This window comes from Equus asinus, chromosome 7 (assembly GCF_041296235.1).
Source record: "Equus asinus isolate D_3611 breed Donkey chromosome 7, EquAss-T2T_v2, whole genome shotgun sequence".
NCBI lineage: Eukaryota > Metazoa > Chordata > Mammalia > Perissodactyla > Equidae > Equus > Equus asinus.
The window spans coordinates 41,641,493-41,664,580 of record NC_091796.1 but is presented as its reverse complement, the minus strand read 5'-3'; the positions used below and the strand labels follow the sequence as shown (position 1 = coordinate 41,664,580).

At 38.9% G+C, this 23,088-nt stretch overlaps 1 protein-coding gene across 2 annotated transcripts in view; it reads left to right on the top strand.

The window, feature by feature from the left end:
* DSG2 (desmoglein 2) overlaps positions 1–22,860 on the top strand; it is a 47,942-nt gene extending 25,082 nt beyond the window's left edge. For both annotated transcript variants that reach the window (XM_014845358.3, XM_070513260.1), the window contains exons 9-15: positions 3,903–4,168; positions 7,358–7,500; positions 7,792–8,019; positions 14,333–14,560; positions 16,472–16,593; positions 17,838–18,149; positions 19,977–22,860. In XM_014845358.3, coding sequence (XP_014700844.3) covers positions 3,903–4,168; positions 7,358–7,500; positions 7,792–8,019; positions 14,333–14,560; positions 16,472–16,593; positions 17,838–18,149; positions 19,977–20,999 — 2,322 coding nt within the window. In that variant the 3' untranslated portion in view covers positions 21,000–22,860. The remainder of the gene's footprint in view (positions 1–3,902; positions 4,169–7,357; positions 7,501–7,791; positions 8,020–14,332; positions 14,561–16,471; positions 16,594–17,837; positions 18,150–19,976) is intronic.
* The last annotated feature ends 228 nt before the right edge of the window (positions 22,861–23,088 follow it).

Genomic DNA, 23,088 nt, shown 5'->3' with positions numbered 1-23,088 from the left:
CTCTACTGAGTATGCCCCAACTTACTCTGTCTTATTGGATCAACTTAACAGTAAAGCCAAACCTCATTAATGACATCTAAAAACAAAAGCTGTAATAACTTGATAAAGCCCTCATGTAGTTGTCCTTATACTTATGTGTGCCTAAGAATCACCTAGTAAAGCTATATTCCAAAAATGCAGATTTCTTGGCCCTATCATCGATAATTCTGATTGAGTTGGACTCAGGAACTTACCTTCATAACAAAAATCCACTTGTGATTCTAATATAAGTAGTATGACGGTCACATTTTGAAAGCCAGTGGCCAAACCTCTTGTGCTTAATTGAATCAATGAAGGAAAAATTAAGTAGTCTTATTAAACATATGGGTCTTATACATTTGAAACCCATTACCCCCACAGAATCTCTTTAAGCAGAAATTACAGGATGGATTTTTATCTGGTAGAATAAGTAAGGAAGAAAATCAATGTATTTTTAAATGGCTTATGGTAGAATTGCCTTTATCAGATTTTAAAGTAAAATGCAAATCTATAGCTTTCAAAACACTATTCCATTAAGTCACACACAGACAAAAATTGATTCCAGAACTTTCCAGAGTTTTACAAAACTTTAATATATGGCAAAGTAGGTAAAATCTAACAGTGGAAAGAGGAATAATGGTAATATAAATGTATAACAGAGTAGTGAAAAATTAACTTGAAGTTTCACAGTAATATTCTGGGTACCATTTATCAATAGGCTACTACTGTCTGCATTTAGACTACCTTTATTCAAAGCAGAGAAAACTAGAATAAGATTACCGCGTGTTTAAAGGGAAGACACATTTTATGATTATTGAAGAAATGGATAATGGCATCAGAGACAAAATAGATTTTATTTATTATATCTATCTATATCTGCTTATGTAGAAGTAAGCATACTTTTTAGTCACTGATTATAGGTGCAACCATGCTTGATGCTTGAGATGAAAAGCCAATAACAGCCATAAGGAGAAGCACTCACTTACTGATAAATGATGGAAGTGCCAGAATAGAAGTATTTGTGTGGTAGCAAAAAAAGGGATATGGTTATTTCTACCAAAGGGGGCATGGACAAAAAATAGTAAAATTAGTATTGAAATGATAGCAGGGGCCAGCCCCATGGTGTAGCTGTTAAGTTTACACATTCTGCTTCAGTGGCCCGTGATCCACCAGTTCGGATCCCGGGTGTGGACATGGCACCACTCATAAGGCATGCTATGGCAGGCATCCCACATATAAAGTAGAGGAAGATGGGCATGGATGTTCGCTCAGGGCCAGTCTTCCTCAACAAAAAAGAGGAGGATTGGCAGCAGATGTTAGCTCAGGGCTGATCTTCCTCAAAAAAAATAAAATTAAAAATTAAAAAAAAATAAAATAACAGCAACAGATTGAGAAAATTACAAATTTACTGTCTCAATTCTATAAAGAATTGCTTCCAAATTAGAAAAGCAATAATCAGATTCCATTGCAAGGAAGTTAGACAAAGAAGATCTACAAGTAGCAAATACAGACATAAAAAGATAATCAACTTCATTAGTTATTGGGGAAGATGCAAATTAAAACTATGTGAGATACCACTACACACGTGCTAGAATGGCTGTCGTCAAAAAGACTGGCAGCACCGAGTGTCAGCAAGGATCTAGAGAAACTGGAACTCCTATATTTGCTGATGGAAACATAAAATAGTGTAGCTAGTTTGTCAGTTTTTTACGGCATTAAACATAGAGTAGTTATCCAGTGAGCCAACAATTTAGTCCTAGGTGTTCACCCAAGAAAAATAAAAACATCTTATCCATACAAAAACTTGTGTGCAAGTGTTTACAGCAGCTTTTATTCATAATAGTCAAAAACTGCTAACAGTCCACGTCTATCAACTGGTGAGCAGATAAACAAAATGTGGTGTATGTATACAGTAGAATACTGTTGAGCAATAAAAAGGAATAAAGTACTGGTACATGTTACTGGATGAACCTTAGAAACATTGAATTTTGTGTAAGAAGCCAGACACAAAATACTGCATATCATATGATTCCATTTATGTGAAATTTCTAGAAAAGGCAAAATGATGGATGGAGAAAGCAGACGAGTGGTTGCTTGGGGCTAGGGGATGTGAGTAGGAATTGACTGCAAAAAGGCAAAAAGGAACTTTTTGGGGTGATGAAAGTATTCTAAAAGTGAACAGTTGTGGTGTTTGCAAAACCATATAGGTTCACTAAAAATCATCATGCTGCACACTTAAAAAGGGCGAATTTCATTGTAGGTAAATTAGACCTCAATAAAGCTGTCAAAAAAAAGATAAATGAGAACGACAGATACTTTAAACTGTGGAAATAGAGGTAGGGAATCATCACACGAAAAACAGCCTCAGCTTTGTTAACAAATAAATTTAAAACCTTCAATGCTATTAAAAATAGCAAAAATGGAAATGATAAAATATGTTGACAATTGTAAAGAAAATAAGAGTATATGCCCGCATACATTGCTCTTGATGCTGAAAGTTTTTCCATTCTCTTTGGGCATCATGGCTATTTTTAACAAACACTGTGAAATAGCTTTTATGTCCTCAGTACCTAGCTCTTTTTGTTTTTAGCATTGTCTTGGCTTTCCACAGTCTTTGAATACGAATGACAGTGGCTGGAAGATTTTATTTCTCATCCAGCCTACATCATGCCTTCAAAACAAGCATGTGAAGTGCAAAAGCAACTTAAAAAGAAAACATAGAGTGTATTTTCTGTAGTCATATCTGTTGTGTGCTTGTCCCAACACCATAGTGTCCCATATAAAAAAAGAGGCAGGAAAAGTTGTTATCCATCAAAAACCCTACAGAGAGGATAAGAAATTTCATAACAAATCTTCCAAAAACAAAAGTGAACCGCTTTGCAGTAATTCATGTAAACACACGTAATATATGTAATGTTATACTAAAGAAATAAGCATAAATGGTCAGTGCATCTAAATGGTCAGGGCCACTAGGAATAAAGCAACAGGACCTAAATAAACTTTGACTAGATACTTCTTTCAGTAGTAGGATGTAGCTCAACAGAGGAAAAATGCTCTGTATAAATATGTGCAGAGCAGTATTAATTATATTTAAAAATTGCCAGTACTCCAAATGCCCAGTAATAGAATGGCTAAGTAAATTATATCTAAATCATAGAATAAAATAGAAAAGTTTGTAAAAAGAAAATGGACAAATTGGAACATAAAATATGCATACAGTGATATACTGATTATATCAAGTGTACTTTCTAAATACCACAGTTCACAAAGAATAGCATATTTGGAGGAAGGTTCATTTTTTATGGCGTTAATCGCAAACCAGATATTAATAGACATTATGGTAGAAAGGAGGGGCGGTAGGTTCTTTGTTTAAACAAGTTTCTAAAGCCCTGGGTTTAACAAAGTTAGACGTCGTCTTTCCTCCAGGAGGTCTCAGTTCTTGCTCTGCTAGTGTGCAGTGAAAGTCGGTGTGAGGGGAACAGAGCTGGCAGTGCTGCCACTGCTTAGTGGCCCTTTTCACCAGAACACCCCCACAGAGCACAGTTTAAGGAATACTCATTTATCTTAAATGTCCATTCATGTTTTTCATTAAGAAAAAAAATCACTTCAAATTGTCAAAAAGTATACATTTTTAAAATGATTTTGACCTTTAAAAAATTAATTAGGGATGCTTCCTAAACATTCTTAACATTTAGGAATCTCCAGATTGACAGAGACTTTTTAATTGCATGGTATTGGTATGAGAGTTGGAATACTCAGTGCCACTGTATCTCCCACGTGTGAAATTATGATGTCTACATTAAAACCACGTGTGTGTGTGTGTTCTATGTGGGTTCTGGTTGTTTTCTCTTTTAAAAGAATTTCTTTTGATTTTGCCTTTCTAGGAAGTAGATTATGAAGAAATAAAGAATCTTAACTTCAGCATTATTGTCACTAATAAAGCAGCATTTCACAAATCCGTTAAGAATAAATATAAGCCTATATCCATTCCCATCACGGTAAAGGTGAAAAATGTGAAAGAAGGCATTCATTTTAAAAGCAGCACAATCTCAATTCGCACTAGCGAGAGCATGGATAAAGCAAGCTTAAGCCGAATAATTGGAAAATTTGAAGCTTTCGATGAAGACACTGGAAAACTAGCCCAAGTAAGGTAAGAGTTATTAATGTATCTCCTCATTTTTAATTACTTTAAATGCCTATTTTCAAAAACTCATAATGAAATGTGGACTCTTCACTTCTTCCCACTCCACATTATAATTCCCCAAAGGTCTGTAGATTAAATTCCCCAGAGTTGTACCTGTCACTGAGAGGAAGGGAGAAATTTCCCCAGGCTTCCTTCCCTGCACCACCTGAGTGTGAGGCGGACGCTGGGTCCCTCACCTCAGAACAGTTCTGGCTAGAGAAGGTTAAAAGCAGCAAAGAGAACATTCAGAAAGAAACATTCTAAAATCTGTCTTATTTCCTGAAAGGGTATTAGAGGTAAGAAAGGAGCAAATAAAATTTACTGCTTATTCTACTCTACACAAGTTTGGTTAAGAAAATAGCTGCATAGGGGGCTGGCCCCGTGTCTGATGGTTAAGTTCATGCGCTCCACTTCAGCGGTCCAGGGTCTGCCAGTTTGGATCCTGAGCACAGGCCTAGCACCGCTCCTCAAGCCGTGCTGTGGAGGCATCCCACATAGAAGAACTAGAATGAACTACAAATAGGATATACAGCTATGTACTGGGGCTTTGGGGAGGAAAAAAGAAGAAAAGAGTTGTGTAATGTATTTTCATATGGTGAAACCAGTTTTATTTGTACCTAAATCTTGGAAATTAATCTTCATTTAAACCATGCTATTTGGTTCAGGGATTGATGGACCTTTTATAATGTGTGTCTTGATCGTGGCGACTTTTATTCAGAATATATTTTTGAGAAGCTACTAGATGCCACCACTGTGCTAGAAGGGACTGGATTGTTCCCCCTCTATAGTGACACCTTAGGTTTGCATGATACGTTGAAATTTGCAAAGTTAATTTCCATCTTACATCTCAGAAGCATACTATGGAAAGACAACTCTACAGAGCTATTATTTATGGAATTCTAGTTACAGTGATTCTGGTTGAATTAAAAGAAGCCGCACATGGTACCCGGACACACAGCTTGTGTGCCTTTCTGCTATCAGTGCCAGAGTTGCTTGGTTTCTTGACTGTCCCGGGCATGTGCCCCTGGGTGCCAGTACTTCATATAACGTTGTATTTAGATGCATGGCCAACTGTATCAAGAATGGGAATGTAGAGGAAACTCTTTACAAGTGTCTCTTTCCTTTTAATGAAATTCATCAGCAAATAATTTTTTCCCAAAATAATATTAACAAACAACTTCCACTGTGTTTTCTGGAGTCTTGGTGACCCTTTTTGCCCACCCTCTGTGCAGGAAGTCAGTCCTGTTTCTCTTGAGTTTTTTAGTCTGGTTTTTATTTCCATGGCTCTAAACCTAACAAGGCAGTCCTAACTGAATCCCCAGAATTGAGGATGGATGTTCCATATGATCATTTCTTCTGCTGTCCACTGAAAGGCTTATATGTTCTAATGAATTACCCTCCAATAATATTGTGGCTATCTATTGAAACTTCTGTTTACCCCCTAGCTGTTAATTTGTGCTGCCTTTTTTTTTTTTTTTTTTTTTTTTTGCTGAGGAAGATTTGCCCTGAGCTAGCATCTGTTGCCAGTCTCCCTCCTTTTTCGCTTGAGGAAGGTTAGCCCTATCTGTGCCAGTCTTCTTCTATTTTGTATATGGGTTGCCGACACAGTGCGGCTGATGAGTGGTGTAGGTCTGTGCACAGGATCCGAACCTGCAAACCCAGGCTGCCGAAGCAGAGCATGCCAAACTTAACCACTACACCACGGGGCCGGCCCCTTGGCTGCTGTTTTTGTTAAGAGCTATGAATATTTCAAAAGATATATTTTGCCTGGAAAAACAATGAACCATGCTTCTTTATTTCTCAAAGTATTTTCTTTTATTCTTTAGCATATAATTATAGAGCTTTAGATTGAGAAAGATCAATTAGATCCTACTATTTTACAGAAAAAGAATGAGAGATACAGCTAAGTTAAATTATTTTCCATTGTTCACCTAAGTAATTAGTGTTGGTATTTACAAATGCTGATAAGGACAACAGAAGAATTATTCCCTTAACTTTTTCATAATTTACTATTTTACTGATTATTCATATGTATCAGTTGTTTATGGATATTTGACATAACGTGAGCTGCCGTCTTACTTTGATGATGTCTGATTTTCACAATAGAGAAGAACAGTTAGAAAATTCCATAAATGAGATTGCAGAAAACATTTCCATTGTGAAATGTGATCGTTATTACTATGACTCTGCCTTTATTATAGGTATGAATGTGGGAAACCACTGATGGCAACCAAGTCCAAGCTTTAAAATTCCAGACATGAAATTCAGACATACTTGTGAAGATCCAAATGTATTATTTCCTCATAGAAATATTAAAAGGCAGAAGAATTTAGTTCAAGTGTATAATTGGAATTTTTTACAATAGCGGTATAAATAATTATTGCTATAAATTAGCCACTCATTCCTGTGTGCCTAAACCAACACTTTGTAGAAAATAAATTATCAATTTGACTGAACCAAGATACTCATATATTTGGTCTATATTTGTATTGGGTTATATTTTAAACTCAATGGTATTAAATTACATACATTTCTGGAGACATAATGTGAACATTCTCCTTGCCCTCCGAAAGCTGTCTCTTTCCACACTAGCTCTCCTTTACTCACTTTATCAGCACTGTTTTCAGTTTTAACTGTTTCTACCCGAAAGAAGCCTATTGCTCCTAACAATCAACATTACCCCCAAAATTTTAAAGTACTTTCATTTAAGGCATTCATTGATTTGTAAAACTGATATTTTAAAATATTGATAATATGTCAATAAACCATAGAATGTAAGACTACTTTTCTCCACCAGTTCTTGTTGGGTAACTAAGTTCTTCTCCAAAGGTTTGGCCCAGATTTGAGAGAGACTAGATCAACAGCTGTGGGACAGACTGCAGAGCAACTGGCAAATGTCCTGGGTTAGAGGGGGATGTGGCCTTTGCATTTATGTCTTGGGTATGTTAGAGAAATAAGGAAAGTTCCAACTGAAGTGTAATATACAGTAAAGGGAGGGACTTTTAGGATAGTTTCAAGAAATTTAAAACATTCCCCACTAAGGCCTGTAACAAGAACGTTTATGATGAAGCAAAAAGTAAGCTGGAAAGAGTTGTAGATATTAGAGATTCTCAATTTATCCAGAATCCAAAATTAATTTTGTTTGTTTTATAACAGATATGCCAAATTCGAAGATATAGACAATTGGATCTCTGTGAATTCTGTCACATCTGAAATTAGACTTGTAAAAATTCCTGATTTTGAATCCAGATATGTCCACAATGGTACATACACAGCTAAGATTGTGGCTATATCGGAAGGTAAGTTATTAAGTAGATATGTTTCTTGGTTACGTGTATTTAGATTTTATTTTCCAACACCAAAGTTTTGATCTTGTAGAAAAACCAAATCTCTCCAACAGATAAGCCTTGACATTTCTACTTAGTGCATTAAAAGAGATTACTTGATCCAAATATGAAAACATATGTAGGATACGGAATGTCCTAATTTGTTAGCACCTTCTCTTTACCAGATTGGCAAGAGGATTCGAACTATGTGCATTGTCAGCAATATCACCAGAATATATGAATTGTTTCTTTCCTATTTTTAAGATTATCCCAGAAAAACCATCACTGGCACCATTGTTATCACAGTTGAAGACATCAATGACAATTGCCCCACACTGATCAACCCAGTGCAGACTGTCTGTGACGACGTGCAGCATGTGAACGTGACTGCACAGGACCTGGATGGATACCCATACAGCTGGCCTTTCAGTTTCTCCATCATTGACACACCAGCTGGAATGGCAGAAAGATGGAAGATCGTACACCAAGAAAGTAAGAAAAATCATTGGACTACATATTTAAATATTAAACTGTTAGAAATCTAAAATCTTCGTAATACAGGCTGTGGTTTTTTTTTTTCATAAAGTGTATTTCCAATACAGTTTTTTAAAGGAGTTTATAAAATTAAATTCTGACCATCAGGCGGACTGTCTTTTATCTGCCTATAATAAATAACCCATTTGGAGTAACGGAAAAGGAGAGAAGAAAAATGGCCTAATGTCTTAGAGATAGCTGGATATTCTCTAAATTGTTCTTAAAGTAGCTGTTTCATCTTGTGAGTTTAGGAGTACCTTGCCTGTCTAAGCACCGCAATCAGAGTAGGTGCCATCTAAAAATCTTGACATATGGTAAAAATTTCATTAAAAATAACATTTATTGATCACTCACCATGTGCCAGGCACTCTGCTGGCACTTCTTATGCATCATTGCATTTAATCCTTATCCAATAACATTATTTTCTCATTACAGCTGAGGAAACTTTGGCTTACCCAGAGTTAAGTAGCTTGTTCAAAGTCACAAAGCTCATAAGTGAGGGACACAACGCAACGAAGTGTCAGTTACTGGCCCCCCCATGCCAGATGGCCATGTGTATATATCCATATCTTGGACATATCCCCCTTGTTGACATGAGCTTTTGGGTTCCCTTCACGGTAGTTTTTGAATGCAGAAAAACTTATCCAGAAGATTATTTTGCTCTAAACAATTAGTGTTCATTTCATAAAAGTTTCAAATATAATACCCAAGTTTTTCTTAGTTTGCAAGTTTATTGTTATTTTAAGTCTAACCAATTTTTGCAGTCATTTTAAAGAGGCTTTGAATGATGTTTCGTCCAATTTACAAATTAAACACCTTCAACATTTCAAGCTATATTCGTAAGTTTAGTATATTGTTTCCTTTTTGTGTATTTCAGTGATCTGAATTAATAAAGAAAACCTTCCCATGATCTCTGTACTCCAAAATTCCTGTGAAGTTAACTTAGAAGTGCATTGACCCTGAAATTCTCCTCGGTGGTCCAATACCAAACAAACCAGTGATATTTCAACCTAAAACCACAGGTCTAACTCAGTAACACAGTTATGGGCATACCGTTTTATTGTGCTTCACTTTACTACGCTTTGCAGATAATTACATTTTATACAAATTTAAGGTTCGTGGCAACCCTCAAGCAAGTCTGTCAGCGCCATTTTTCCAAGAGCATTTGCTCACTTCATGTTTCTGTGTCACATTTTGGTAATTCTCGCAATATTTCAAACTTTTTCATTATTACTATATTTGTTATGGTGATCAGTCATCTTCGATGTTACTATTGTCATTGTTTTGGAGAGCCGTGAACCACGCCCATAAAATTTTGACAGTGAACTTAATCGGTAAATTTGTGTGTTCTGACTGCTCCACTGACCGGCCATTCCCCCATCTCTCTCTCTATTCCCTGAGACACAACCATATCGCAATTAGGTCAATTAATAATCTTCCAGCAGACTCTAAGTGTTCCAGTGAGAGGAAGAGTCACACTTCTCTCACTTTAAATGAAAAGCTAGAAATGATTAAGCTTAGTAAGGAAGGCGTGTTGAAAGCCGAGATAGGCCAAAAGCTAGGTGTCTTGCACCAAACAGTTAGCCAAGTTATGAATGCAATGGAAAAGTTCTTGAAGGAAATGAAAAGTGCTACTGCAGTCAACACACGAGTGATAAGAAAGCTAAACAGCCTTATTGCTGATCTGGAGAAAGTTTTAGTGGTCTGGATAGAAGATCAAACCAGCCACAACACTCCCTTCAGCCGAAGCCTAAGCTAGAGCAAGGCCCTAACTCTCTCCAATTCTGTGAAGGCTGAGAGAGGTGAGGACGCTGCAGGAAAAAAGTTTGAAGTAGCGGAAGGTGATTCATGCAGGTTTAGGAAGGAAGCCGTCTCCATAACGTGAAAGTACAAGGAGAAGTAGGAAGTGCCGATGTAGAAGCTGCAGCAACTTAGCCAGAAGATCTAGCTAAGATCGGTAATGAAGGTGGCTACACTAAAAAACAGATTTGCAATGTAGACAAAACAACCTTATAGTGGAAGAAGATGCCATCTAGGACTTTAACAGCTAGAGAGGAAGTCCTTGCCTGGCTTCAAAGGACAGACTGATTCTCTTGTCAGGGCTAATGCAGCTTGTGACTTTAAATTGAAACCAGTCTAAATCTACTCTGTGCTCTGTAAATGGAACAACAAAGCACATCTGTTTACAACATGGTTTACTGAATATTTTAAGCCCACTGTTGAGACTTACCCCTCAGAAAAAAAATTCCTTTCAAAATGTTACTGCTCATGGACAACGCACCTGGTCATCCAAGAGTTCTGATGGAGATGTACGAGATTAATGTTGTTTTCATGCCTGCCAACACAACGTCCATTCTGCAGCCCATGAATCAAGGAATAATTTCGACTTTCGAGTCTTACTATTTAAGAAGCACATTGCATAAGGATATAGCTGCCATACGTAGTGATTCCTCCGATGGATCTGGGCAAAGTAAATTGAACCTGGGAAGGATTCATCATTCCAGGTGCCATGAAGAACGTTTGTGATTCATGGGAAGAGGTCAAAATATCAGCATTAACAGGAGTTTCGAAGAATTGGATTCCAATCCTCCTGGATGACTTTGAGGGATTCAAGACTTCAATGCAGGAGGTAACTGCAGATGTAGTGGGAATAGGAAGAGAGCTAGAATTAGAAATGGAGCCCGGAGATGTGACTAAATTGCTGTGATCTCATGATAAAACTTGAACGGATGAGGAGTTGCTTCTTATGGATGAGCAAAGAAAGTGGTTTCTTGCGATGGCATCTTTTCTTGGTGAAGATGCTGTGAAGACTGTTGAAATGACAACAAAGGATTTGGACTGTTACGTAAACTTCGTTGATAAAGGAGCAGCCGGGTTGGAGAGGACTGACTCCAATTTTGAAAGAAGTTCTGTGGGGAAAATGCTATCAAACAGCATCGCATGCTGCAGAGAAATCATTCATGAAAGGGTCAATTGATGTGGCAAACTTCATTGTTGTCTTATTTTAAGAAATTGCCACAGCCACCCTAACCTCCCGCAACCACCACGCGGATCAGTCAGCAGCCATCAACACTGAGGCAAGACCCTTCACCAGCAGAAAGATTGCTGCTCACTGAAGGCTACTCACTGATGGTTAGCATTTTTTAGCAATAAAGTTTTCTTTTTTTTTTTTTTTTGAGGAAGATTAGCACAGAGCTAACATCTGCTGCCAATCTTCCTCTTTTTTGCTGAGGAAGACTGGCCCTGAGCTAGCATCCATGCCCATCTTGCTCTACTTTATAGTGTGGGATGCCTGCCACAGCATGGCTTGCCAAGTGGTGCCATGTCCACACCTGGGATCCAAACCAGCAAACCCTGGGCTGCTGAAGCAGAACATGCACACTTAACCGCTGCACCACCGGGCCAGCCCCCAGCAATAAAGTATTTTTTAATTAAGATATGTACATTGTTTTTTAGACATAATGCTGTTGCAAACTTAACAGACTACAGTATAGTGTAAACATAACTTTTATATGCACTGGGACACAAAAACATTCTTGTGACTCACTTTATTGCAGTGGTTTGGAACCAAACCTACAAGATCTCTCAGGTTTGCCTATACGTGTGTTAAATTGGAGCTACAAAGCTGTCATATTAATAGGGCTAATTTTCCTAAAAATATGACAAATATATAAACACAACAAATACAAATAAATTCTTTACAAAAATATTCAAACTGTGTCTTTAATTTGCTTAAACATTTCTATACTTAATTCAAAGTCTTCTTAGGGTTTGTGTACTTACTTGAAGAAGACAGCTATACCCTCAGTTAACTCAGATTTTCTCTCCACTAAGGATGACAGTCACCGTCCTGATTAATTGAGGTTACTCCAGATCAAGTTTTCAGCTAGCATGAGCCCTGGGGGGGCAGACATCCAGATGATTCTTCTTATGGTAATTAAGTCACAGGCATCAAAACTTGAACAGTGGTTGGTCTCCTGGCTCATGGTATCTCCTTCTGGACTCACAGAGGCCTGGGACTCCCGCCTCAGCTGAACGCTGGAGTGTAGTTTGCCTTTCTTTGCCTAAGATATGTGAATGTGTTTTGCATTGAACTTGCTGGGATTCCAAGACTTTTTTATTTTATCTAAGAAACACGTGAGTTTGGGAGATGCCAGGCACTGTTCTCAGCACTTGAGTGATATTAACAACCCTAGAAGTTTGGCCCTGCTGTGGTCAACATTATATAGATGAGGAAACCGAGTTTGACTAGTATTCTCAAGGTCACAGCTTGTTAGGAGCTGGGGCCGGGATTTGGGCCCAACTAGACTAGCTCTGGAGTCTCTGCCTTTATGCTGTGCTGCCTCTCCAGACACACAAATGGATTTCCTATCTAAAGATAAAGGGGTTGGAATTTGATAGGTTCTTGAATTTTTCATAGTCTTAGAAACAAAACACTCTTAAAGATATACATGTTCGAGTGTTATAACAGGAGGTCACTGAGATTATACTTCATTTATCTAGGCACTTTAGAGGGAAGATTCTGTAAGCCAGGCTTTTTTCTCTTTGGTTACGTAATAAGGTGATTGGCCAACTGTCATGATAATAAATAGTCCTATCTGTATTTATTGGGGAAAATTTTAAAATACAGAGACCAATAAGGTGGACACCCTTGTACCTACTACCTAGAATTAAAAGAATGTTAACAAAAGAATATTTGTCATCCTCTTTTTTTATGATAAAGTACAAGTCCCGCTGTGTCCTTCATCCCCTCCCACCTACCCCCTCAGAACCAATCGTTAATTTAGTCATATCCTTCCAGGCCATGTTTTCCTGGATTTTTTTTATGAGCTCATATTTCTTAAGTGAATGATTAGGTGCTTTCCTCACATCTCCAAAGCTTTCAGGATGATTTAATAAGTATATTTCTAGCTGTGCAGATGAAATTCCACAAAACTTGGACCTTAAAATGAGAAGAGGCTGTCTTTTAACTCCAAAAATAAATAAAAGCAAAAACCCAAAACACTTCATTTTTATCTTTATATTTATCCGTCTTTACATGTCTTGAAGGCAAATTATTTTTTAATGTTATACATGTATCAGATAATGTTTCAACTATTCTAAGTGATTGTTTTTACTCATATGAAAACTGGTCATTATTTTTATTCATGTGAAGGAAAAATTTAGAAATAATCATCAGTCACATTTAAAAAAAAGTAAGATGAAAGGTCATTCACACAACGCTTCCTGTGTAATATTCTTGCCAAAAATGTATAACCTGAATCCAATCATGAGGAAACAATCAGACAAATTCAAACTGGAGCATTCTTTGAAATAAGTGGCCTCCAAAAACATGAAGGTCCTGAAAGGCCAAAAAGGAGATTAGGACTGTTCTAGATTATTAACAGAAACTAGGATGACAACTAAATGCAATTGCCTAATCCTTGATTGGATCCAGGATCAAAAAAGAAAACAGAGAAAAACAGAGAACTATATAGGACTTTATTACTACAATTGAAAAGTTTGAATATGGGTTATATATTAGATAGTAGTATATCAATAATAAATTTCTAAAGAGGGCTGATGTCCTTTGGTCTTAGAAGGTATATGCTGAAGAATGTCATGATATCTGCAACTTGAAAGAGTTCAGGGAAAAAAACGTGTGTGTAGAGAGAGAAAGTATTGTTATAAAATGTAAACAATTTGTGAAGGGTATATCATATTCATTGTAATATTCTTTCAACTTTTCTGTAGATTTGAAATTTCTCAAAATGTTGAGTATACAGTGTTGGGAACAAAAAGGAGGGGACTAAATGAAACAAGATTGGCCCATTGTTGAAAATTACTAAACCTGGAAATGGATACCATGGGGGTTAATTGTGCTCTTCTCTCTATTACTGTCTGTTTGAAAATTGCCCTAATAAAGTTTTTTAAAGAAATGGTAAAATAAAGACCATTCATCGGAAATGTCACTTAACTCACCACTTGTTTGTCACTCTATTCCCAGTACATGGAACAGTTCCTAGCATTTGGTAGACCACACGTATTTGCTAAAATTAATCATAAAAGTAAGGTGTGTACAAATCCAATCCTTTGCTATTAACCTGCCTATTTGGAGTGTCTGCACTAACTTTGTGAAGCACCTAGTGTGAATTCAATAGAGAAGTTGAGGAAGAATAAAACTAACTGGAGCTAAAGATTATTAGCAATTAAAGAATGTTTCTGTAACTTAATCTCACCCCTTCCATGGTAATTGCTCATTTTTATTTCCTTTTGCCTCCTGCCCTCCTAGGTACCAGTGTGTTACTGCAACAAAGCGAACGAAAGCTTGGGAGAAGTGAAATTCAGTTCCTGATTTCAGATCGTCAGGGCTTCACTTGCCCTGAGAAGCAGACCCTTGATCTCACGGTTTGCAATTGTCTGGATGGCGGTGGTTGTGTAGAAGCACTGCATGACTCCTATGTTGGCCTGGGACCCGCGGCAATCGCGCTAATAATTTTTGCTCTTCTGCTCTTGCTACGTAAGTGTCTTAAAAGCCACTCTTTGGCTCTTTTAGTAACTTACTTGTTACTCGTTAGAGTCATAACTTACTACTCGTGCTGTGTTAGTGTAGTGGTCATGGATTTCTTTAGAGTTATTCTTTAACTACACTAGAACACTTTTGAGGGTGAATAGGGGAATAATCATTGATCAGTGATAAATTCACCAAAAGTTATTGTAGCACTCTTCAGAATTTTGTTTTATAAAAATGAATCATTTGCTGATTAAAATAACCAAGGTTGTTAGGCATACTCTTCAACACCCTTGTAACAGAAACCTTGTTGGTGTCCCCAGTTTGATAGCTCTGTGATGGAGGGATGTTGTCTCTTCTTCACTGCCCAGTGCCAAGAACAGTGCCTTGCACATAGGAGGCTCAGAAAAGATTTTTGTTGCAAGAATTTGGGTTATGGATACAAGGTTATTTTAAAAACTCAGCTTATCCCCATGGTTCCTTGCTTTGCACACTCACCGTGTCAGAGCTCCACCTCCCGATACCCTCTTCTTGACTTGGCCCTTCACCAGCTCCAACAATAGACAGACCCTCTGAGCGCTTTGCTCCCCAACACCGACAACCACCTGCCTTCCCTGCATGCCCTCCAAAGACCTGGGGTTTCCTTTCATGAAAGAACCAAGAATTGCAGCCTGGGGTCATGTGGAATACCACTCCACTTGACCACTGAACATGGGCAGAGGACTCAGCTATTGCAAAGACAGAGGAGGAGCTTGTCAAAGCCATTAGTAGATGTGCCATTGAATGCACAGCACTCAACAGTTTGCAGTGTACTTTTCCACCGTCATCTCTATTTTAAGGGTGAAGTACAGACACATGATGGTAAATGACTTGTCTCAGCTTACCAAGTTTTCGGGAAGTAGGTGCTGGAGCTGGGACCAAATCTTTTACCCGGGGATTCCTTGCACTGCCTTCTCATCTCATATTCCCCGGGGCCTAATATGGCTTTTGGCACATGCAGACATTTGATAAGTATTTGTTGAATTTGTTGAAATTGTTTAATTGCCCCTAGCTGATTTCAATCTTTTTATCGCTGACAGTAGGTGCTGTCAACTGTTTTACATAAAAAGGAATCTAGGGGGTAGTCAGTTCATCACTGGATGCTGCCAAATGGGAGTGGCCATGAAAGCTAGTTTGGGGTGGATTGCTGCAGGTGTAGTTGATTCTTTACTACACTGATCACGGGGCCAGCATGGGCCTTCACTTCCTCCTAGAGGTAGAATAAAATTTAAGGAGGGAGTTTTGAAATTTGATTGAATCCTAGATGAAATGTTATATATATATTCTAAGGGTTTTTAAGGTAGAAGCGCTTTAGAAAATAGTATTTAGGTAATTCAAAGGTTAATTGGAACCTCAGCGAGTCCTGCCCTGTGCTAAATTCCATTGTAGGGTGAAGTGGTAAAGTATTAATAGAAGTTCCAATGTTCTAGAATATTTGAATATATTAACATTTTCCTACCCTTAGGAGCTTTTGATTTTTTTTAACACATATATAAATATTTTTTAGATAGTGAATTTTCTCATATTAAAAATTAAAGTGATTTAAAAGAAAATTTAAGTCTTGAAGTTGGTTTTGATGATTTGGATACTATTGAATCCAGTCTTGGTGTTCCATTCGGTAACCAGAGACAGCCTCCGTGATGAACGTGGTCTCTGAATCTGTGAGACTCCCTCATCCTGCCTTCAGGCTTTGGTATAACTCACCCAAAACAAGCTTGATGAGGTTGGATCAGGGGAAGAAAAGAAAAACAGAAAAATAGGGCTGCAAATAAGCAAAGACTGAACTCCAGGAAGAGATACACACATTGCAAAATTACGCAATATGAATTTAGAAATATGTCAGAACTAACCTCCTCTGCACCCAATTTTGTCTCTGTCCAGTTGTACCGCTTTTACTGCTGATGTGCCATTGTGGAGAGGGCGCCAAAGGCTTCACGCCCATCCCCGGCACTATAGAGATGCTGCATCCTTGGAATAATGAAGGGGCGCCACCTGAAGACAAGGTCAGATAATCACATATTGATGTAACTTGTCTTCTTCTCTGAGTTAAAGGGGCCTTGGGAAGTGTTTCTAACGTTTTTCGTCATGAGAGAGTAAAATGGTCATTACAGATTTCATGGATATGCCTTTGTTAAACAAAGGGTTTGAAGGACAGTATAGTTTGTGTTTGTTGCCAGGGCAGAGCTGAAGTGGCTTTGCTCTACTGTGACAGGTCCTGTGTTACAGAGAATGGAAGAAAAAGGTCAAGTAGTAACACAGAGAAAGCACAACAAAGGTGAGAGAGAGCAAAAGTGTGTAGGGATTTAGGATAGAAATTTTGCTCCCAATATTAAATGGGCAACCTTTCTCAACTAGATGCTTTTCCATTGCCATTCTCCTCGATACATAGGGTTGGCAGAGGTGTGCCTACAACCTCATAACAGTTGTAAAACGTTGCAAAATCCCCTCTCCTATCTACTTAATAGCCCTCTCCCATTTTCTCTCTATTGCATCTCCACACTGGGTGTCTCATCAGCATCCACAGTGAGCACCATGTCTAATAGGATATGATTTAGCATCAGGTGTCAGAGAACTCAGCATAACGGTGGCTTAAGTATAAACCTGGGCCATCCAGGACCAATGTGATGATGTCTCCACAACATGACCCCTGGTTCCTCCTTTCTTGCTATTCCTGCATGGATGAGTTTCATTCCCACACTGTCCTAATGGACCGGACACTAGCTAGTATCCCCACATTCCAACCAGCAGATAGGAGAAAAGTGAAGGAATGCTTTTGAAGAACACTTCCCAGAAGTTGAATACACCATTTCTTCTTGAAATTAAATTAAGCAGAACTTAGTCATCTGGCTAGACCTAGAAGCAGTGGAGGCTTGGAGATATAGTCTTTATTTGGGGCCTCTATGTGTCCACCTAGAAAAACAAAATAAAGATTTAATAACTGGAGAAGATGCATCAAACTAGAGGAAAGTTGAAATGCCATTGGTGCCAATAGAGCAAATGAACTGAGACCATATTTAAATCATTTTTGTCTTTTCCTTTTGTTATAATCAGCTAACAAAACAAGAAGGTAGAATAGGGATCTTCAGAAGACTCAAATGGAAGTTATTCAACCCAAAATATTTTTCCTGATTTGCCTCTGTGTAGACAGCTTATTCCCTTCATATGCCCACTTAGCTCAGATCCTTCTACCACCCATCCTGACGCTCCATCCTTCTGACTCGGTTCTCAACTGTATTTGCTCTCACAGGTGGTGTCCTCATTTGTGGCGGCAGATCACGGAGTGCATGTAAGCAATGGAGTAGGAGGTGTAACAACCAAGACCATCACCAAAGGAAGTAGCTCTTCTTCCTATACCAAAGGGCATGAGGTGGACGGAAGATGGAAGGAACGCAGACGCCTTATTTCTGTTGACCCCCCCCAGGTTACCGGGTTAACAAGAGTCATAGACTCCGAAACCATTACGACCACAAGAACCATAGGGGCTTCCAGAGACATGACCGGAGCTGAAGCAGCTGCCGTGGCCCTGAGTGATGAGTTCTTAAGAAATTATTTCACTGAGGTAAGGATTTGTTTTTATGTATAGGGGAAAAAAAATTTATATATGAATATGGTATTATTAGGGTAATGATTGCCTTGGATCCAAATGGGACTTTGTTTTTTTTAAAAGAATGCTTCCAGGCAATGAGGAAGAGACGTGACCCACCGAGTCAGTCAGTGGAAATAATAAATGACTCCACAGTCTTACTTCTCACAAAGGCTTATTTCTCACTTCCATTCATATTTTGACCACTTGATGCATGCGGCTCTGCTCCATGTCATCTGCATTCCAAGGCGAATGTCATGTCAAGGGAGCAGATTGTGCCTGGAAAGCTGCTGTCCTTGGGCCACAGGGAACAGCACTGCAGAACCAGGCAGTGTCTCCTAGAGACGCTGCCTTTCCTCACTCCCATTTCATTGGCCAGAGTGAGTCACATGACTAAACCAGATATGAGTGGGTCAGAAAGTATAATCCCTGTGCAGGAGCAGGCTTGATAGGGTTGGGCCTGGTGGTGGGGAGAGAATGTGTGACCTGAAAAACACAATCTGTTATGTCCGTTTAAATTCTCTCTTCCGAATGAGAGTACATGGCTTCACAAAAAATTATGAGGGAAGATGACGAGATGCAGTCAGGTAGCTCTTGCCTGGAATCAGGAACTAGAAGCAGGCTGAGTGACTTTCTTGAGAACAAGGTCCCTGTGTCCCGCCTGGGGATGGGCAGAGTCAGGGTGTCAGGCATCTGAAGGACACTTGAGACGAGTAGGGGGTGGGCTTCCGTGGAGGCCAGTTTATTTCTGTCCCCTGTCTTCTAAATGGTTGCAAGTTACTGGAGCCCTTCCCCAGTGTCTGCTCCCTTCCACCCTCCTTTCATACCATCTCCTGCCCAGCCCGGGGATCAGCTTGACAGAGACATGATGAGATCATGTCAAGGGAAATCATTTTTCCCTCTTCTCTCTCACTGCCAAGCTCCATGCTGGTGCCCTGTTTGTTTTATTTTGATGTTTTCTTTCTCCATGCTAATCCTGTTCCAGTCATTCTTGGTTATGTATGTGTGCACAACTTAATTCAGAAATCGTTTCAAATGTATCAGAAAATTTGCAAGAATAATGGAATTTTTAAGCTTTTGTATACTCTTTACCCAGATTACCCAATTGTTATGTTAACATTTTGCCACATTTGCTGTTTGCCTTCCCATTCTCTCTCACACCCACACGCGTGCACACCCACGCATCCACGCATGCACATTCTCTTGCATTCCCACAGTTACAGTGAACAGATTTAGAGATTTAACAATAGCACATATATTCCTTCCTTCAGTTTAGCCAATTATCACAATAATGTCTTTTATAGCTATTTTTTTTCCTGTCCAGGACCTAATTAAGGGTCCTGCTTTCCATTTAGTTGTCTTGACACTTTACTTTAATCTGAAACAGTCTCCTCCACCTTTCTTTGTTTTTCACAATATTAATTTTTTTTCTTTCTCTTTTTCTGAGGAAGATTTACCCTGAGCTAACATCTGTGCCAGTCTCCCTCTATTTTGTATGTGGGACGCTGCCACAGCATAGCCACCAATAAGTAGTGTAGGTCTGTGCCTGGGAACCAAACCTGGGCCACCAAAGCAGAGCGCACTGAGCTTAACCAGTAGGCCATGGGGCCGACCCCATGCATTTAATATTAATATTTTTTAAGAATACAGGTCAGTCGTGTTGTAGGATGCCCCTCAGTTTATGTTTCTCTGATGCATCCTCATAATTAGACTCAGGTTATGCATTTTGAGCAGGAATATAGAGTCTTGTTTTTAAGTGAAGTTGTGCCACTAGTTATGTGTCTGTTTTTATTTCCGTTTTAGAAAGCGGCCTCTTACACTGAGGAAGATGACGTTCACCTGGGCAAAGATTGCCTTCTGGTTTATTCTCAGGAAGAAACTGAATCTCTACATGGTTCCATTGGCTGTTGCAGTTTTATTGAAGGAGAACTAGATGATGGCTTCTTAGATGATTTAGGAATTAAATTCAAGACACTAGCTGAAGTTTGTGTGGGTCGGAAAATAAATATAGATATGCAAATTGAGCAGAAGCCAAAACCTGTGAGAGAAACAGGTGTGAAGACAGCTTCCCATTCACTCTATGAGCAAACTAAGGTTAATTCAGAGAATGCTTCCTCCTCTGGTAGTAGCTTTCAAGTTCCAGAACACTTGCATGAAGCAAATGCAGAGAAAGTAACTCAGGAAGTAGTCACTGAAAGGTCTGTATCTTCTCGGCAGGGTCAAAAGGTGCCTCGACCACTTCCTGATCCATTGCCTCCTGGTAATGTGATACTGAAAGAAACTTCCTATGCCACAGGCTCCACCATGCCACCAAGTACTATGATCCTGGGTCCTAGCCATCCACAGGGCCTGATTGTGACAGAGCGGGTGTATGCTCCAGCTTCTACCTTGGTAGATCAGCATTATACTAGTGAGGGTAATGTCACGGTTACCGAGAGAATAATTCAGCCGAACGGGGGGGTGTCTGGTCCTCTGGAAGGCACTCAGCAGCTGCCAGATGCACATTATGTTATGGTCAGGGAGCGAGAGAGCTTCCTTGCCCCCAGCCCGGCTGTGCAGCCCACTCTGACCATGCCCAGTGTAGCGGTAGGCCAGAACGTGACAGTGACGGAAAGGGTGCTAACACCTGCTTCCGCTCTGCAGTCCGGTTTCCAAATTCCTGCTGAAACCTCTGTCACGGCCAGAAAGACTGTGGTTTCTGGAGCTGGAGTCACTGGCCCTCCTCCAAATTTCAGTTTAGAGGAGTCTGGTCATTCTCATTCTACTGTAACCACATCTTCCACCAGAGTCTCCAAGCACAGCACCGTCCAGCACTCTTCGTCCTAAGCAGCAGTCAGCCACAGCCTGACCCAGAGTTTACCCAGCAGGGACTGACTGCATGTTTTCAATGGACCTGGCTCTTCAGGAGTCTTACAGCCGTAAGAGGCACACAGACATTGGGCTTAAAATTTTACTTAATTACATACACACCAAGGGCCTCACTGTCTCAGCTTCCAGGAGTGTACTTCAAAAATGCTCCAGGATTTACCAAGGGTATAGTGGTCGTGCTGTGTCCTAATTGCCTTTTAGTGGCAAATGGCCAAACAATATTCACAAAGCAAGTTAAATAGAGTAAATCGGGCTTCTAAGAATTTACCAAATGAACACAGAGTATCCAGTTCATCACCATCCAGGAGAGCCCCCAGGAGGTTGAGTGGGCTCCTTTGCTCACCCTGTTAACCTTTAACCCTGCTGTTCTGTACTCCGTACTTTACTGCACCTAGCAGATCATCAATCATTCATTCATCCAAAGATTACACGCACAGTCTGGGCAACCAGTTTGTTTTCTTGTTTTCCATAAGACTAGAGGCCTTTCAGTCTGTGGTAAATTGACTGAATTTTGCAATACTGACATGGTAAGCACACACATTGTATGTTTCTGTGCATGTAACTATGTGTGTGCATGTGACTCTGTGTGTGGGTGTGCGTGTGTGTGTGTTGTATGACTTTAAAAACAGCATTATACCTTCCCTTTGTCTCTCAGTAATCATGAAAATATTGAACACCTCAAGTGCAGTTGTATAATCCAGGGAGAAATTTATAAATATAAAATCACTTTACTTTTTATAGTAATAGTATGATATTAAAAAAACCCTCAGGGTACATTATCTTCTAATTTAGTACAGCTGACTTAACTACTAGACTATGTACACTGTGGGAAGAATGTGCCTGTTTCACTGTTGTATATCCTCTTTGCCTAACGTGGGTGCCAAATCAATATTTGTGGAATACAACTGAATTTTAGAAGCTACTCTCTTTTATCTACAATTGCAAAAAATATTGAAAGACCCTATAATTTTTATAATTATGAGTTTGAAATTCTGATGTTATTCTATGTCTCAAAGTCATTGGCTAGCTGGTCATGACTTCCTACAGGGGTATTAAATATTATATAATTGACCTGAATTTGTACAACATCCTCGCCCCTTTTTTTTAAAAGTGATTTGGCTGTTTTGGACAAATAAATAGATTGTATTTTTATTGCTCCTTGAAAAAATAATCCATTTCACGTTTCAAAGTATCTGTGCATATCCATAATAATTTATATAAATATTCTCCATAGCAAAATAATTTTCATAAATTTTAAAGACTATGTAATTTCGTGATTTTTCAGGATATTTTGCTAGGGAAATGAATCTTTAAAAATTCATTTTGTACGTATTTTTTAAAATATTATTGACTTGAATTGTGTTGTGCAAAAGATTTATACTTTTTACTCCTACTGACTATTAATGGGTAAAAGGCAGATATTTTTAGACACCGTAAGCCTGTGGCCAAGATGAAGGTCATTCTTCCATGATCCAAATTTTTAACTCTCTACTTAGTAATTGTTGCTTTTTTTTTTTCATTATAGACTTAGTAGTTATATTTTACCAAGTATGCAACAGGAATATCACTACTGTGTGCAAATGTAAATATGACCTATGTACTCCGAACAAACACAACTTGGTCTTAAAGGTCGTCCTTGGGCAGGCCTGAAAAACCTAGCCTGTCTCTTGTATATATATAGCATAATCACAGTTTCTAAATGGCTTTCTTTGTACCTGAAAGGGTGATTTGTATTAGTTTTTACATGTGTTGCTTGGGAGACTATATTTGTATGTGTATCATCAAAATATTTAAATAAAAAGATGATCTTTAGAGCGACCGTTTGCCCCTATCTTTTTATTGCTCCATTGTATTTTACAAGGAATATAGCTGGTGGTTAGGGGAGGAGGCAACACCCCGAAGGCGGGTATTTATTGGACTTTGGTATTTTATTGTGAACTGGTTAAATCCAGCTCAACCAACCTCATTGGAAGAGCATATTTCCCTTCCTAAGTAGAGTAGACACAAGAATGCCCAGTTAAATTTGAGTTTCAGATCAATAATGAGT